At 34.1% G+C, this 15,546-nt stretch overlaps 1 protein-coding gene across 1 annotated transcript; it reads right to left on the bottom strand.

Annotated features, from left to right (window-relative positions):
* Positions 1–13,885: 13,885 nt before the first annotated feature.
* LOC112917724 (coiled-coil domain-containing protein 34) lies at positions 13,886–14,722 on the bottom strand. The gene is given in 5 exon segments (XM_025995705.2): positions 13,886–14,010; positions 14,013–14,167; positions 14,169–14,318; positions 14,320–14,417; positions 14,420–14,722. Coding segments are annotated over 5 exon segments (831 nt in total).
* Between the last annotated feature and the right edge of the window lie 824 nt (positions 14,723–15,546).

Genomic DNA, 15,546 nt, shown 5'->3' with positions numbered 1-15,546 from the left:
GATATGTATAATTCAGTAGTATAATTCTAAACGCATATAGTTGAAACCAACAAAACAAAACCCCATGATTAAACCAATTACTATGACTTAATACATCTAAGGTTATGTGTTTCTATAGTTCTGATATTTGTCACTAACCAAAAAATTTTAATTATTTGTAATTTGTCTCATAATGACATCTAAAATGTTAAAATAATTACATTAAATACCTATATGTAATGCTGCTAAGTTAAGAACTTGGGTTCTTGTCTTGTTTTGACTGCACTTTTAGCATATATTTTATTTATTTGGCTTTTGCACTATATTTTAAATTAATCTTCCTGTCATTCACCAGGGAAGGATCATTATTAAAGAAAAACCAGATTATGCCATTTCCATGTTACATGCTTCAGTGATGCCCTATTACCTTCAAGCTGAAATAGCAACAATTTAGCATGGCTTATAAACCCCTTTGTCATCTGGCTTCTGTCTCCATGTCCTTATGTTCACATATGCTTCGGTTCAATCAGTTCTTCTGTACTGCAAATTTCCTAAAAGTACAATGTAATATATACTGTCTCTGATATGGATAGATTTCTTAGTTCTAGATTTTTGTCACATAGTCGTTTTCCTTCTCAACACTCAGTTTGATGTGTTTAAAACGGCATCAGGATTGTAGTTTGTGTGAGGTTCCATTCCCAACTATGTTTTTGAAATAAAACCCTATTGATTTTTTTAAATCATAATATGTTTTACAAAATTCAGAATGCACAAAACTCTTCATAGAAGAGTTCCCTTCCATGCCCTTTCATCTGACTACAGGGTCTTTCTTCCTGGCAGCAACTGTGTGATAAAAGTATTTGTGTGTACACTTCTAGACTCAATGCATACATAAGCAAAGGCCCCCTCAGTTACCCATACCCTGAACTCACAATTTTTGAAATACCATGTTAGATACTGAGTAAATAAAATGAACTAAACAGTCTCAAAATAAAAACATGTTCTTAAGACAGTACATTTACAAAACTATTGAAATAGAATGTTCAGTGTTTAAAATATAAGCCATAATTATGTATCAATGGGCAAAATGTAATTTACAACTTTTTCTTGAAAAATAGGAAATGTGGACACACAGAATCTACTAATTTCTCTGTATGTGTATGTATGTGTTTAACTTATCCATTGTAAGTTCATCATCATATACATCTGTGTGTAATTCTATGAATTTTGATAGAAGTACTGAGTCATATAACCACACACCCAATAAAAATAAAGTCCCATCACTCCCTCAAAAAATCTCTCTCATGCTCACCCATTTTAGTCAAGTCTTTTCCACACTTTGGACCACTGGCAACCAATGATCTGTTTCTTCTCTCAGGATTTTTTTTTTTTTTAAGATTTTTATTTATTTATTCACGAGAGGCAGAGAGAGAGAGAGAGAGAGAGAGAAAGAGAACCAGAGACACAGGCAGAGGGAGAAGCAGGCTCCATGCAGGGAGCCCGACGTGGGACCTGACCCCGGGTCTCCAGGATTAGGCCCTGGGCTGAAGGCAGCGTTAAACCACTGAGCCAATGGGGCTGCCCAGGAATTTTTTTGTTGTTGTAGAATTAGATTTAAAAACTCGCATCTTATAGTACTTATGCACAGAAGGCTTTCCTGAATTAGCACACATTTATGATGCATCTTGTTGAATTGCTCAACACTTTGTTCCTTTTTATTACTAAGTAGTATTCCATAGATGCACCCGAGTTTATCTGTGCATTCGCCAATAGAAGGGCATTTGGGTGACGTTTTAACTTTGTAGTTATGAACAAAGTTTCTAAGATTTTTATTTATCTATCTGAGAGAGAGAGAGAGAGAGAGAGAGAGAGAGAGAGAAAGGGGTAGAGACACAGGCAGAGAGAGAAGCAGGCAGCAGGTTCCATGCAGGGAGCCTGATGTGTCACTTGATCCCAGGTCTCCAGGATCACGCCCTGGGCTAAAGGTGGTGCTAAACCGCTGAGCCACCCGGACTGTCCATGAACAAAGTTTCTAAGCAATTCACAGAGAGATGTTTGTATGGATCTAAGTTTCCATTTCTTTGGGGGAATGCCCTAAAAATCACTTGTGCCCTGCTTATCCATTTCTCCCTACTCCCTAACTGTTAGCAACCCCTGCTCTTCTTGCTGTTTCAATGGTTTTGTCTTTTCCAGAATGTCATATAGTCAGAATCATATATCGTCTTTACAGATTTGCTTCTTTATTTAGTAATATGCACTACGTTTCCTCCATGTCTTTCCACAGCTTGATGAATCATTTCTTTTTTTCCACCAGATAATATTCCACTGTCTGAAGTACCAAAGGCTATCTATCTAACCATTAACTAACTGAAGGGCATGTTGGACGCTTCTAAATTTTGGCAATTATGAATAAAGCTGCTATAAAAATTTGTATGCAAGTGTTTTTTTTTTGTCTTGACATAATTTTTAATTCATTTGGATAAAAGGCAAAGAGTGTGATTATTGGATTGTACGATAAAAAAATATTTTCAGTTTTGTTAAAAAACCCAACAAACTGTCTTCCAAGTGGCAGTATTATTCCACATTCCCACCAGCAGTGAATGAGTTCCTGTTGTTCAACATCTTCATCAGCATTTGTCGTTTGTCAGTGTTTTGGATCTTGGCCATTTTAGTGGGTGTGTAGAGGTATCTCACTGTTGTTTTAATCTGCATTCACCTCCTGATATATGATCTTGAGCATATTTTCAAATGTTATTTGTCATATGAATATCTTCTTTATTTATTTGAATAAGTATTAAACTAGTATATGATGTGAATGATGAGCTCTCTTCTAAGAGATTGCAAAAACAGAAGAAATCACACCACTTTATATAATGAAATAGATACAAACAATTACATTCAAATTCTTATGGTAAGCAGTAACTAGTCATCAAGTAAGACAATTGGCAGCACCATTTGTCACATGCAGTTTATCCTAGATTCATTTGGTAACTGAGAGGGCTATCTATGTTTACTAATTTGCTTATCCACAAGAAAAATAAATTTTCCATATCTTTATAACAGGTGGTAATTTTTATAACTTGAAGTGAGATGCTTCAAGTTAGGCACTTAGCCTCTCACAGAAGCTGGAAAATAGGAAGCCTATATGCTTTGATGACTTCAAAGTGATGGTTTTCAGATTCTAGAGAAAAACACTACTGGGTCTTAAACTCAAAAGGTTTATCTTTTTTTTTTAAGATTTATTTACTTATTTATTCATGATAGACATAGAGAGAGAGAGAGAGGCAGAGACACAGGAGGGGGGAGAAGCAGGCTCCATGCAGGGAGCCCGACGCGGAACTCGATCCCGGGACTCCAGGATCGTGCCCTGGGCTGAAGGCAGGTGCTAAACCGCTGAGCCACCCAGGGATCCCCAAGAGGTTTATCTTTAAAAGAGATTTACATGTTTTTTCAGAGACAAAGAAATAATTCAACAATTTACTTAGATTAAAATCACTGAGAATTTATAGTTAGTTAATGCTCCGAAAAAAAGAAAGGCAGAGAAGTTTCTTCGCTTATTTTCAGCAGGAAAAGTTTAGACTCTTATTTTTAATTTAATTTAATTTAATTTTATTAATCCTTACATCTCCTTTGGTGTTTTTGCAACATGTGACTAAGAATTGCAACATCTTGCTAGGATTTAGTATTAAGTCATTTCTTTGCCCATAAGCCTACCATCTCACTTCAGAGTAAAAGCCACATCGTTAACAATGGACTTCAATTGTTGTCCCTTCTACTGGAATCACATTATTCACCTAGATCATTCCCTCAAATGCTTTTGGTTTTTGCACAATATCTCAGTCGGATTCTTCCTCACTGTACTGTTTAAATTTGGAAACATTCTCCCATTACTGTGTCCTCTGACCCACATTCTCTGTTATTACTCGAAGGCATTTACCAATATGTAGGCAAAAAACAGTGCAATAGTTGTTATCTAGTAAATATTCATTCCATGGAATGCAGTTTATATTAAACATGTTTGAAGTGATTAATTAAAAGTAAAAGCTACAAGAATGGAGAAAGAAGATTCAATAGGAAGCTACTGTAAAAAAGCAGTCAAAAGCTGGAATTTCATTAAAATCAGGGTCCAATCAAATATGAATGGATCTGAGAGCTTGTTAAGATGATAGATGGAGATGCGCTATAAAATAGAGAAAAAGTCGTGTAAAAATCCATGATTTCAGAATGCACAGAAGAACAACTAGTGACATCATTCACTAAAATATGAAATGCAGACACAGATCATTGTGGAGTAGGTAAAAATTATTTCTATTTTAGTCATCAGATTAAACACTTCCTCTGCCAAATCTGTCAGATTTGGAAATTTTTCCAGACCTTCTATCCCTCAAACCTCAACTATCACAAGAACACCTATTTTGAATACATATAATGTACTAAAAAAAAGAGTGTGGAGCATATAGTAACAATTAAATGTATACTAAATGTATACTCAGTATTTTGAGGTGATTATACTTTTTTGTCATTAGTATCTCATCCAGCAGTAAATAGATTAATGGGTCTGAGTTTATACTTATGTATATTCATGATGTTACATATACATCAGTACATCAGTCCTTTGACCAATTTATTTATAAATTAGATAATATTCCTGTTCTTCTGTGAGCTACCAGGTCTATAAGAAATGTTATTACATTAGCCTCATGAAATAATGCAGTCTATAAAAATTACTATATATATCTATAATTTTAAATTTTTAAATAATGTTGATATGCAATGCATATGTTCTGATTATTAACAAGATTCAGTACTTTATATTGTTCTGAGCACATTTTCTGTATCTAAATATTTATGATCCTGAATTTTACAGCAAGGTCAGAGTAAAGCAAATTTCAGTTTTGTAAAGTAATGCAAATTTAAAATAAATGGTCAAGAAATATCGTTCAAAATGTTTTAGATTGTAGACAAAAATCCTGAAATATGTGAATGTGACTCAATGACTTTTTTGCAAGAAATTTCGTTTCCATCTTATATTCAGTTGTCCTATGTAATTGATTATTGGGATGTATCCTTTCCATCCAAGTTAAGAAAAAAAATAGTAGTTATAATTAATCAAGATGGACTTAATATCCTCCTCAGCTTGACTGAACTTTACACTGGCTTCCTTGTACATGGATAGTCCTCTGACCTTCCAATTCTTAAAGCATTATTTTCAAAAACCTGCAATAGCAATGCTTTCTCAGTCCTTTGAGATATAAATCTCCCTTCTGCCTCTTGCCAGTTTTAAAACCCAGAATTGTCCTTCTCAAGGACCTAGGAGCCGTCTTTGAAATGTATTCCTCAGAAAAGGTAGCCTTTATTTTCCTATCTTTATGGAGGGTCAGAGCCTAACTTCTAAAAGCACCAATTACAACACTGATGGCCTAATCACATTGGCTAACTTCCCCCCTCATAGTCTAGTACTTTCCCACTAGCTTACCCCAGTGCTTTTAGAACTCTTCCACCTTTTTATTTTTTAAAAGATTTTATTTATTTATTCATGAGAGACATAGAGACAGAGAAAGGCAGAGACATAGGCAGAGAGAGAAACAGGCTCCCTGCAGGAAGTCTGATATGGGACTCCATGCCAGGATCCCAGGATCAAGACTTGAGCCAAAGGCAGATGCTCAACTACTGAGTCACTGGGGAACCCCTCCACCTTTTGTTTTAGTGGAGCTGAGTTCAATCTCTCTCCCCTATTGCAACAGACTTGAATAAAGTCTATCTTGCCTGCCTAAGTGACTTAGGGTAACTGTTCCATAATATAATATAAAAATAACCTTAAGTTTATTAGCATTTGTTTTGCTTTTAGTCTTTGTTTTTGTTTCTAGGAATATGTTCACATAAGGTATATGAGAATAGCCAGTCATTTAATCATGAAATATCAAAGTTGAAATCATACATGATTATGCAATGTGGGTGGGACATCTTCCCAAACAGCATACTATCTACATATATACTATATGGGATTGTTAGCTATGCTGAGATTATAAAATTGAAATATAAGTAGAAGTAGGATAGAATGGAAGATGTTTTTCTAAGCTCTTTATCCAGCACTGTTTCTCCAGAAGAAATCAAAACCAATGCTTTCGTTAAAAATTATTAAGAGGAAAAAAAATTATTAAGAGGAAAATAACCCAGTGGTTCAAAAATTTCTGGATACCTTTTATCCCATTCCTTTTTACTTCACAAAAAAAAGATGTAGTCTGTGCTATTATTTCCAGACACTATTGTCTGACCTAAAAACAATTTTGAAATATTTATGAAGACAAAAACATGTTCACACGTTTTGGGCAGAGAGTTTCAAGGTTGGAAGCTCAAATTGGACACAGCCTCTTGTGGCCTTAATCTGTTCTCATGTTGTAACCTGTAGAGCTCCTTAGGAGTTACTGATTCTGTCATCTCTGGGTGAGCAAAGAAAGCATGTCAGAGGCTAAATCAGTTTGTGTTTTGGTAAATAGGGTATGGAAAGCTCAAGTGCACAAGTCATATCTAGTCTGATTTCTGCTTGACCACAACTATTAAACGGGATAAGTAGCAAATGTACAGATTCAAGAGGTTTGCCCTTCACAAGAAAAGGAGAACAATGGAAAGGTAGTAATGACTCTGTCCTATTACCCAAAGAAGATAAAAAAGCCAATTGCCCTTCTGAACTTCCCATTCAATGCCAAGTTGTAGGAAAACAAACAGCAGCTTGGTCCCCTGGTACTGAGAAATACGTTACAAACCTAAACCATTTAGTTCTTCATTATTCCTTCAGTATAGAGAACCATGACCATTACTCCAAGACCATCAGATGCTTGCTAATTAGCAAATATTTATTTTTTAGGAAAATAAAAGTTGCTTTCAAGTTTCAATAGAAAAAATGGGGTTTAGAGTCCTCAATTTGCCTTTTCCTTCAACATTTATTAGAAGTATATATGTTTAGTGCTACTATATTGTTCATGGCACAGGGAACAATGATGATCATGCAGTAAATACAGTCTTGACAGAGAAAGCATTTGAGGTAGTGAAAGCAAGATATATCGATCAAATGCAGAATTACAACAATGAAAGCGCTATAACAGAGAAATATGTAGAACATTAAAAGTGCCCTAGAGTTAAAGAACAGTAAGATATACAACTTAATATACTGTACAACCTCAAGTGTATAAAAGACAAAACTATACAGTCTGAAAATATTAAAGGATAAAAAGTATGCTGGCTATGGCTATCTCTTAATAATTAAGTTACTGAAAAATGTCATATTCTTTACATTTTAATAAAATACAATTGTCATTCTCTAACAAAATTCAACACTTGTGTAAACAATTGGGTGAGAGTGTTAAATATTGATTTATTAAATTCTATACAATTTATGTATAGAACCTTTCATTGATTTTCATACCCTTCTGTTGTTTAGAGCTACATTAGTAAAAATAATTCCATGAAAAATATCCTTGCAGGTGTAAATGAGATTTTTTTTAAAGATTTTATTTATTTATTGAAACAGAGAGAGAGAGGCAGAAGGAGAAGCAGGCTCCATGCAGAGAGCCCGATGTGGGACTTGATCCTGGGACTCCAGGGTCACGCCCTGGGCCAAAGGCAGGAGCTAAACTGCTGAGCCACCCAGGGATCCCCGAGATTATTTTTTATAGAAAAATAAAACCTAAATTTTCTTAGTAATACTCTACTAGTACCTACCATCACCTTCTGACTTCTGCTAGGAAGATGTTCATGAGTTTTCTGGCATTTTCAGAAATTCTGGCATTTCAGAAATGCCAGAAATTTCACATATTCTGTGAAATTAAGCTTATGTATTTAATTGAAATAGAAAATAACTACAAATCCTTCATTTCACTTTGCTATGGGATTTTCCTGCTGATCTTCTCAGCAAAAGGTGGAAGCTATTTCTCTACCTCATGGAATCAGTGTCGGTCCTGGTAAGTTGTATCGAGTGACAAAAAGTAAGGACCTGCATTGTGGGAATTCAGATGCTAGTCTGAAGTGGACTGGAGTTTCCACTCTCAAACTTCTGGCAATTTGTCTCAAGCTGCCATGTAAATAATCTCTATTCACTCTTGGAGGATTACAGACCACATGAAGGACTATTTTACTTGAGTTCCTCTTGCACCGTCATCTGACTGGCAACTGGACAGCCAGCAACCAATACCAGGCATCTATGTCCATCTTAGAACATTCAGTAACAGTAGAGTCATGATATGACTACGGTTTACAGTAACCTAGGCAAAAGTCACAGGAGACCTGCACGTTTAAGCCCATTCCATACTGCTGACATACAAATATGAGTAGATAAGCTGAGTATTTAAAGCCTTAGGGTTTTGTGGTAATTTGTTATACAGGAAAGGATAACTGGTAAATCTCCAAGACATCTAGTTTCTGAAGTAAAAATAAATCTATTCAAGAGACCCTGATAAAGTCCGTTTGAATAATAGCTAAAAATAAAATGTAAGTAATTTTTTTTGGAATGCAATGTGCTAGACATTTATTACCTCTAATAATCTTCAAAGTAATAAACTTAGTACTTTTCTTATCTCTACTTTATAGATATTGAAACATCGAGAGGGTTTTTAAATTGTTCAAGTTTCCACAACTAGAAAGATGGACGAATGAATTCAAAACTAGGTCTAACTTTAAAGGAAATATTCTTAGCTAGTACACATATCTTGTGTTTATCTTGTATCTTGTTCCTCCCTATTTTTTCATAATTTCCCTTAATAGTGTCTCCAGCAAGGAGTAAAATACTGAAACTTGCAAAAGCATTATACCTTAAGTTGTGAAACCACACAATAATGGTATAAAATAACTTTTTGCAATTTTTTCTGTATCTGTTCACATAGAGAACAAGATGCCTTCCTGACAGAAGCTCAATAATTATGCCTGTATGTAGTTTTGTGTGTCTAACAATATATCACTACTTAGAGAACAACTGTTTATGTTCAGCTAGTCATGGAATAGGAATGGCATCAATGCATTTCTGGGGCATTCTCAGAAATGTAAGATTGTATAGCAATGAACCACAATCACTGAAGTCATCAAGAGGTTCTCACAAAAAGAAGAAAAAAATTGTATAAATAACAGGTTAGGATGTGAGAAGAGAGAAATTAAAATACAAGCCAATATGCTTCCTTAATATGATGATAATACAAGTGGAAATGAATAAAAAATCATACACTATTAACATTTTCAGATAAATATGATAGGTATATTGAAAAATACACGAAACATAGCATACCCTCTTTTATTTTTGAATGATCATGGGAAAACAGGCAACAGGCATGCATTTTATGCATTTTTCAAGTATGCATACCTACTAAAGAAAAAAAGAAATGTTGCTTCTCAAGTCGAGGATCTGGTCTTTTTGAATACTTATATAATATATATATATATATATATATATATATATATATATAGTTATATTTCCAAGTTTAAATGAAAAATTTGCTAAAAGAATATTCAAAGACTTACCAAGAAAGGTTTGTGATCTATGGATTTACAATTTTAGTAAAGGTATTTTAATTAACTTTCAAATTATCCTCTCTTAATGTTGTAAAATATCACATAATTATGATAAAACATGATGGCTTTCTTTCTCCCTGCATGAGTACACACAGAAATAAATGTATATATATTTTCTACACACTACATATATGTAACTCTATACATGTATAGTTATATATACAGTTACATTTTATTTCTTTTTTTTAGTTGCATTTTATTTCTATATGCTATCAACAAATATCAATACTTAAAGATAAATTATGCATTTACTCAATGGATTGAAAAATACTGATCAGAAGGGATACTTGCTCCTCGATGTTTAGAGCAACATTATCAATAACCAATTATGGAAAGGGCTCATATAGCCATTGACTGATGAATGGATAAGGAAGAGTTGGTATGTACACATACACACAAACACACACACACAAGAATATTGATCATAAAAAAGAATGAAATCTTACTATTTGTAATGATGTGGATGGAGCTAGAGAGTATTATACTAAGTGAAATAAGTCAGAGAAAAACAAATATGTGATTTCACTCACATGTATAATTTTAAAAAACAAAACGAATGAACTTGGGGATAAATAAAAAGAGAGAGGTATACCATAAAACAGACTTAACTCTGGAGAACAAACTGAGGGTTGGTGGAGAAGAAGTAGGCAGAGGGATGTGTTAAGTGGGTGAGGGGTATTAAGGAGGGCACTTGTAACGGAGCACTTACTGTATATGAGTGATGAATCACTAAATTTTACTCTTGAAGCTAATATTACACTATAAGCTAATTACCTGAAATTTAAATAAATGTTTATAAAGTTGTCTGCATAAGAGTAAAGAAATTAAAAATCAAAAGTAAATAAATAATATATGCAAAAATACAGACTTGGAAAAACAAAATATACCAAAAAATAAGCTAAGGATGAAAAATAGAGATATACACCATGTTCATGGATTGGAAAACAATATTGCTAAGATGTCAGTTTTCCCCAAATGTATCTATAGATTATAATCAACCCTAAAAAATTTTCCAGTAAGCCTTTTTAAAATAAGTAAGAAAACTTGCTTCTTAAATTGAGATGAATATACAATGAAAACAGAATAACTTAATTTAAAAAAATAAAACACTGAAACACACAAGACCACAAAGGATGTAAAAAATAGAATGGTTAATGAAAAGAATAATACACTAAATATTAATGAGAAAGTAGAGTGTCAGAGCTCTTATACATTGCTATTGGGATGTAAAATATTCCAAATACTTTGGGAAAAAAAGGGACTTATAAAAGAAGACTGATTATATTTTTTCCTAAGAGAACAAATCTCGAGACAAAAGAAATGTTGAACAGTCCAATAAGTATAGCAAAAAAATATAGGGAAAAGTGCTGGTTTACATTGCCCTGGAAATATCATATTTTCTCTTTTATTCCATCTAAAAATTAAATGACACATTGGAATATGATTTGTAAGATGTTAAAAATGTTTTTAGGTCAAGCTATCATGTACAAATTCATGAGTTCTTGCATAAGACAGTATTAGAGGGCATAATAGGAGTTTATCTGAATGCCACTCTAAGGTTTTATTTTACTAGTCAGGCCACAGAAGTATGAAGAAGTTACTTACTGCTATGTTTATGATTTTCTCCTCTCAAAAGATATTGCATTTTAACTTTAGGTCACTGACCCTTTTATTATACGTTTCATTTTTATTTCCATTGAAGAATAGAATAATAAGCATTAACTTGCAATTTTCTCTAAAGTGATTTTTTTCTTGTGTGTGGAATATCTTTAAAGTAGAATACTGAAGGCTTCAACAATGTATAAACTAATTATACCTCAGTAATTAAGTAATTTACACTCTTTTTCCAATTTAAAAAGTATCTTAAACATTAAGTTTCTCATGGCTTTTTGCAGAATAATTCAATTGGTAGAAACTTAAATACTCACTTATATGATCACTGCTTTAAGTAAACCTGAATGTTCACAGCAGAATAAATACAACAAGAATATAATTTTTTTAAGATCTATTTATTTGTTTATGACAGACATAGAGAAAGAGAGAGAAAGAGGCAGAGACACAGGCAGAGGGAGAAGCAGGCTCCATGCAGGGAGCCCGACGTGGGACTCGATCCCGGGTCTTCAGGATCGTGCCCCTGGCCAAAGGCAGGCGCTAAACCGCTAAGCCACCCAGGGATCCCCAAGAATATAATTATTCTAAACACTTTCTAGCAGGGAAATAAACACTTGAATATACATATAATTAAATAATGAAATGCTATGCAACCTTAAAGCAATGAAAGCATGAATAGGTCAGTAATATGTTATGAATGTTAGTAAATATCTCTATTAATTTTATCTGATAGAATAACATGAATAGGATAATTTGTTTAGGATTCTCCAATGTTAAATGTGAATGTCCACTTGTGTGTCAAATTAAGTTTTGAGAAATATATTCACTTGAATTTGAAATTTTCTTCAAGCTACTTGTGTTTTTCTTTTATTTTTTATTTTTAACATTTTTAAAGGATTTTATTTATTTATTCATTACTTATTCACAGAAAGAGAGGCAGAGACACAGGCAGACGGAGAAGCAGGCTCCATGCAGGGAGCCGAACATGGGACTCGATCCTGGGGCCCAGGATCATGCCCGGGCCAAAGGCAGGTGCTAAACCTCTGAGCCACCCAAGCTGCCCTGCTACTTTTATTTTTATTTAACTTAATATTCATTGATATCCTTAGGAATGTACAAATTGATCAGGTTTAACTGTTTCTTTCAAATCTTGAAATAATTTATATTTATCTATCAATACTTAAAAATATCACTGATTAAAATTTATAGTTAATATACTGTGTGACAGATTTCTGCTCCCTGTTTAGTTTATGTCCTTTTTATCTTACCTACAAAAGCTAATAATGGTCAGTTGCAAAAGATTTGAAGGGTGATCTAAATAGTTATCAGAGATAATATTTAGTTCAAATGAATATGTGCAAATTTGCATAGAGAACAGAATTATATCAATTTTCTTATATCAAATTTCAGAATGAATACAGTATGTGAAAAAATTATTTGTATTACTAAATAGAACATTTAATAAAACACTAACATGTAACATTCAATAAAGCATGTACATGTGTATTCAAACACATGTTTTCGCAGTCAGTTTTTTTTTTTTAAGATTTTATTTATTTACTCATGAGAGACACACACAGAGAGGCAGAGACACAGGCAGAGGGGGAAGCAGGCTCCATGCAGGGAGCCTGATGTGGGACTGATCCCGGGTCTCCAGGATCACATCCTAGGCTGAAGGTGGCGCTAACCCACTGAGTCCCCCGGGGCTGCCCAGTCAGTGTTTGTTTGTTTTTTTTTTTGTTTTTGTTTTTGTTTTTTAACACAACAATGTGTAGTTTTAATACAAGCTGAATATAAACACAATTGTTAGATATTCAGTCACTTCTCCTGTAAACAATATGACAAAATCAAGCTTAAAACACTTATAAAAATGAAAATATAAAAAAATGAAAATATATAAAACACCCTCCTCAATTAACTCTAAGAACAACACATACAAATGCAGAAATTTGAACTTCTCAATAATCATGTCAAATGTTGAGAGGCCTATTGATCAATGAAAAATGATTCTAGGGCCACCTGGTGGCTCAGTGATTGAGCATCTGCCTTTGGCTCAGGTCGTGATCCCAAGGTCCTGGAATCAAGTCCCACATCAGGTTCCCTAAAGGGAGAGACTTCTCCCTCTGCCTATGTCTCTGCCTCTCTCTCTGTGTCTCTCATGAATTGATAAATGAAATCAGAAAGAAGAAAGAAAGAAAGAAAGAAAGAAAGAAAGAAAGAAAGAAAGAAAGAAAGAAGAAAGAAAGAAGAAATGAAAGAAGAAATGAAAGAAAGAGAAAGAAAGAAGAAAGAAGAAAGAAAGAAAGAAAGAAAGAAAGAAAGAAGAAAGAAAGAAAGAAAGAAAGAGAAGAAAGAAAGAAAAAGAAAAGAAAGAAAGAAAGAAAGAAAGAAAGAAAGAAAGAAAGAAAGAAAGAAGGAAAAAAATGATTCTAAGAGTTCCAGGTTGGGGTGCCTAGGTGACTCAGTCGTTGAAATGTATGTCTTCCACTGGGTCATAATCCCAGTGTCCCAGGGTCAACCCTCCCATTGGACTCCCTGTTCAGTGTGGGGATCTGCTTCTCCCTCTGCCCCTCTCCCATTCAAACTCTCTGTCTCTTTCTCTTTCTCTCAAATAAATAAATAAAATATTTAAATAAATAGATGATAGATAGAAGATAGATAGATAGATAGATAGATAGATAGATAGATAGATAGATAGACAGGCTAGCTCCAGGTAAAAGCATGTAATTTTCCATGTCCACTAACTTTGTATTCTGTACAGAGTTCCAAGGCAAAGACTGCTTCCCACCCTCTGAACCACCAGAGATGATGAGCTCCCTGGCTGACTCTTCACAAACTCTTTAGTATTCTTTACTCATAGATCTTAGCTTCTTTGGAAGGAGACATATGGATGGGTTTCCATGGACCCGGATTATAAAAGGCTGGTTCTTGATCAGAATTTCCACTGTAGGATTCTGTAAGTTTTCCATTGGCATAACCATAGGTTTCTGCAGCTAGACAGGGTTTATTTTTTTCATTTTCCCTTGATATTCAGCTTGCCATTTTCTTTTCCCTTTTCTATCTTCTTCTCACATTCTTTAATCATTCATAATATTTTTTGTTTTGCCTTTTCTTGCAAATGTTCCTTCTCCCGTTCTGATGCTTCTTCCTCCATTTCTTTATTAATTTTGTTCCCTTTTTCTTTTCTGTTCATTCTTTTTCTGAACTCATTCCTTGTGTTTTTCTTCAGCAATTACCTTTCTTCTTTCACATTCTTCCATTTCTTTCTTTTTTTTTCTAGCTGTTGTTTTAATTCCTCCAGAGCTTTCCATTGCAGATTGTTACATTCTTTCTCTTTGTCAACAAACCACACTTCCCATAGGGTCAGGCAGCTTCCTGGTAAGTGTACCTGTTTCTGTTCTTAGTTATTTTCTAATTGAACTAAACAGGAGCACCCTTGTATCTCCACTACTCTCAGGCTCACCACCTTAGCCTCTGAATCATGAGCATCTTCATCCACCTCTTCCTTATCCTCCCCATGGCCATTGTTATAGTCATACAGGAAGCTTTGGTGGCTGAGGAGAGACAACAACCACATGGTGAAATTTTTGCACCGCAGTAGCAGTGACTGGGAGCTGATACCACCATCACCAGCACAGTAAACACTCTTGAAACTTCATTTTTTTGTATTTCCTTCCTTAATTTCCTCCCAGCTCAACATCAGGTACAGCTTAGAAGGTGGAAAATTCTCAGAAATGGATGCAAGGACATTCTATCACCAAGAAGTACAGAATTTTCTTTTCCTACAAACACAAATAACAAGGGAGTAAGTGCATGTAATTCTCATCAAATTAAACAGAAAACATGATAAAGCAAGCTATGTATAAGCATTTTTATATCAACTTCACAGGTTTAACTGGAAAAAATTTTACCCAAGTTTCTAAGATATGCCTTATTTGTAATTGGGTAGGAACAATAAAAATAAAGTACTTTAAAACCTATGATTTTTATGGAAACAATGAAAATAAAGGTGTAATAAATATAATTTGCTGACCAGAAAGAAAGTTGAATTTGCATCTGATTGGGATCTGAATGACCACTTTTTTATATGGGTCATATGAGTAGCCTGATCTTTCCCTTGTAGTATCTTAATGCAGCGTGTACCCAGGCTGTGTGGGCTGCCTTCCTCCTCAGGCTTGTAACTTCTCTAATGCAGATCACAGTGGCTGAGGAAAGGAAAATAAGACTAGCATTATTTTGATTTGATGATGCTGAGAGAGGCCATAGTTTATTTTAAGGATATCTGCATAAGATTTATTTTGTGTAACTGAATAGTGTCACTATTTTTTATACCATTCTCTTCCTTTTGTTACTTCTCTATATGTTCCCTGAAGCTTCAGAGCAAAAATCATTGCATTAAAT

Source organism: Vulpes vulpes, chromosome 15 (genome assembly GCF_048418805.1).
Source record: "Vulpes vulpes isolate BD-2025 chromosome 15, VulVul3, whole genome shotgun sequence".
In the NCBI taxonomy this organism is placed as follows: Eukaryota; Metazoa; Chordata; class Mammalia; order Carnivora; family Canidae; genus Vulpes; species Vulpes vulpes.
Note: the sequence above shows the minus strand (reverse complement) of the source record. Positions and strands in the feature narration are given on the sequence as shown.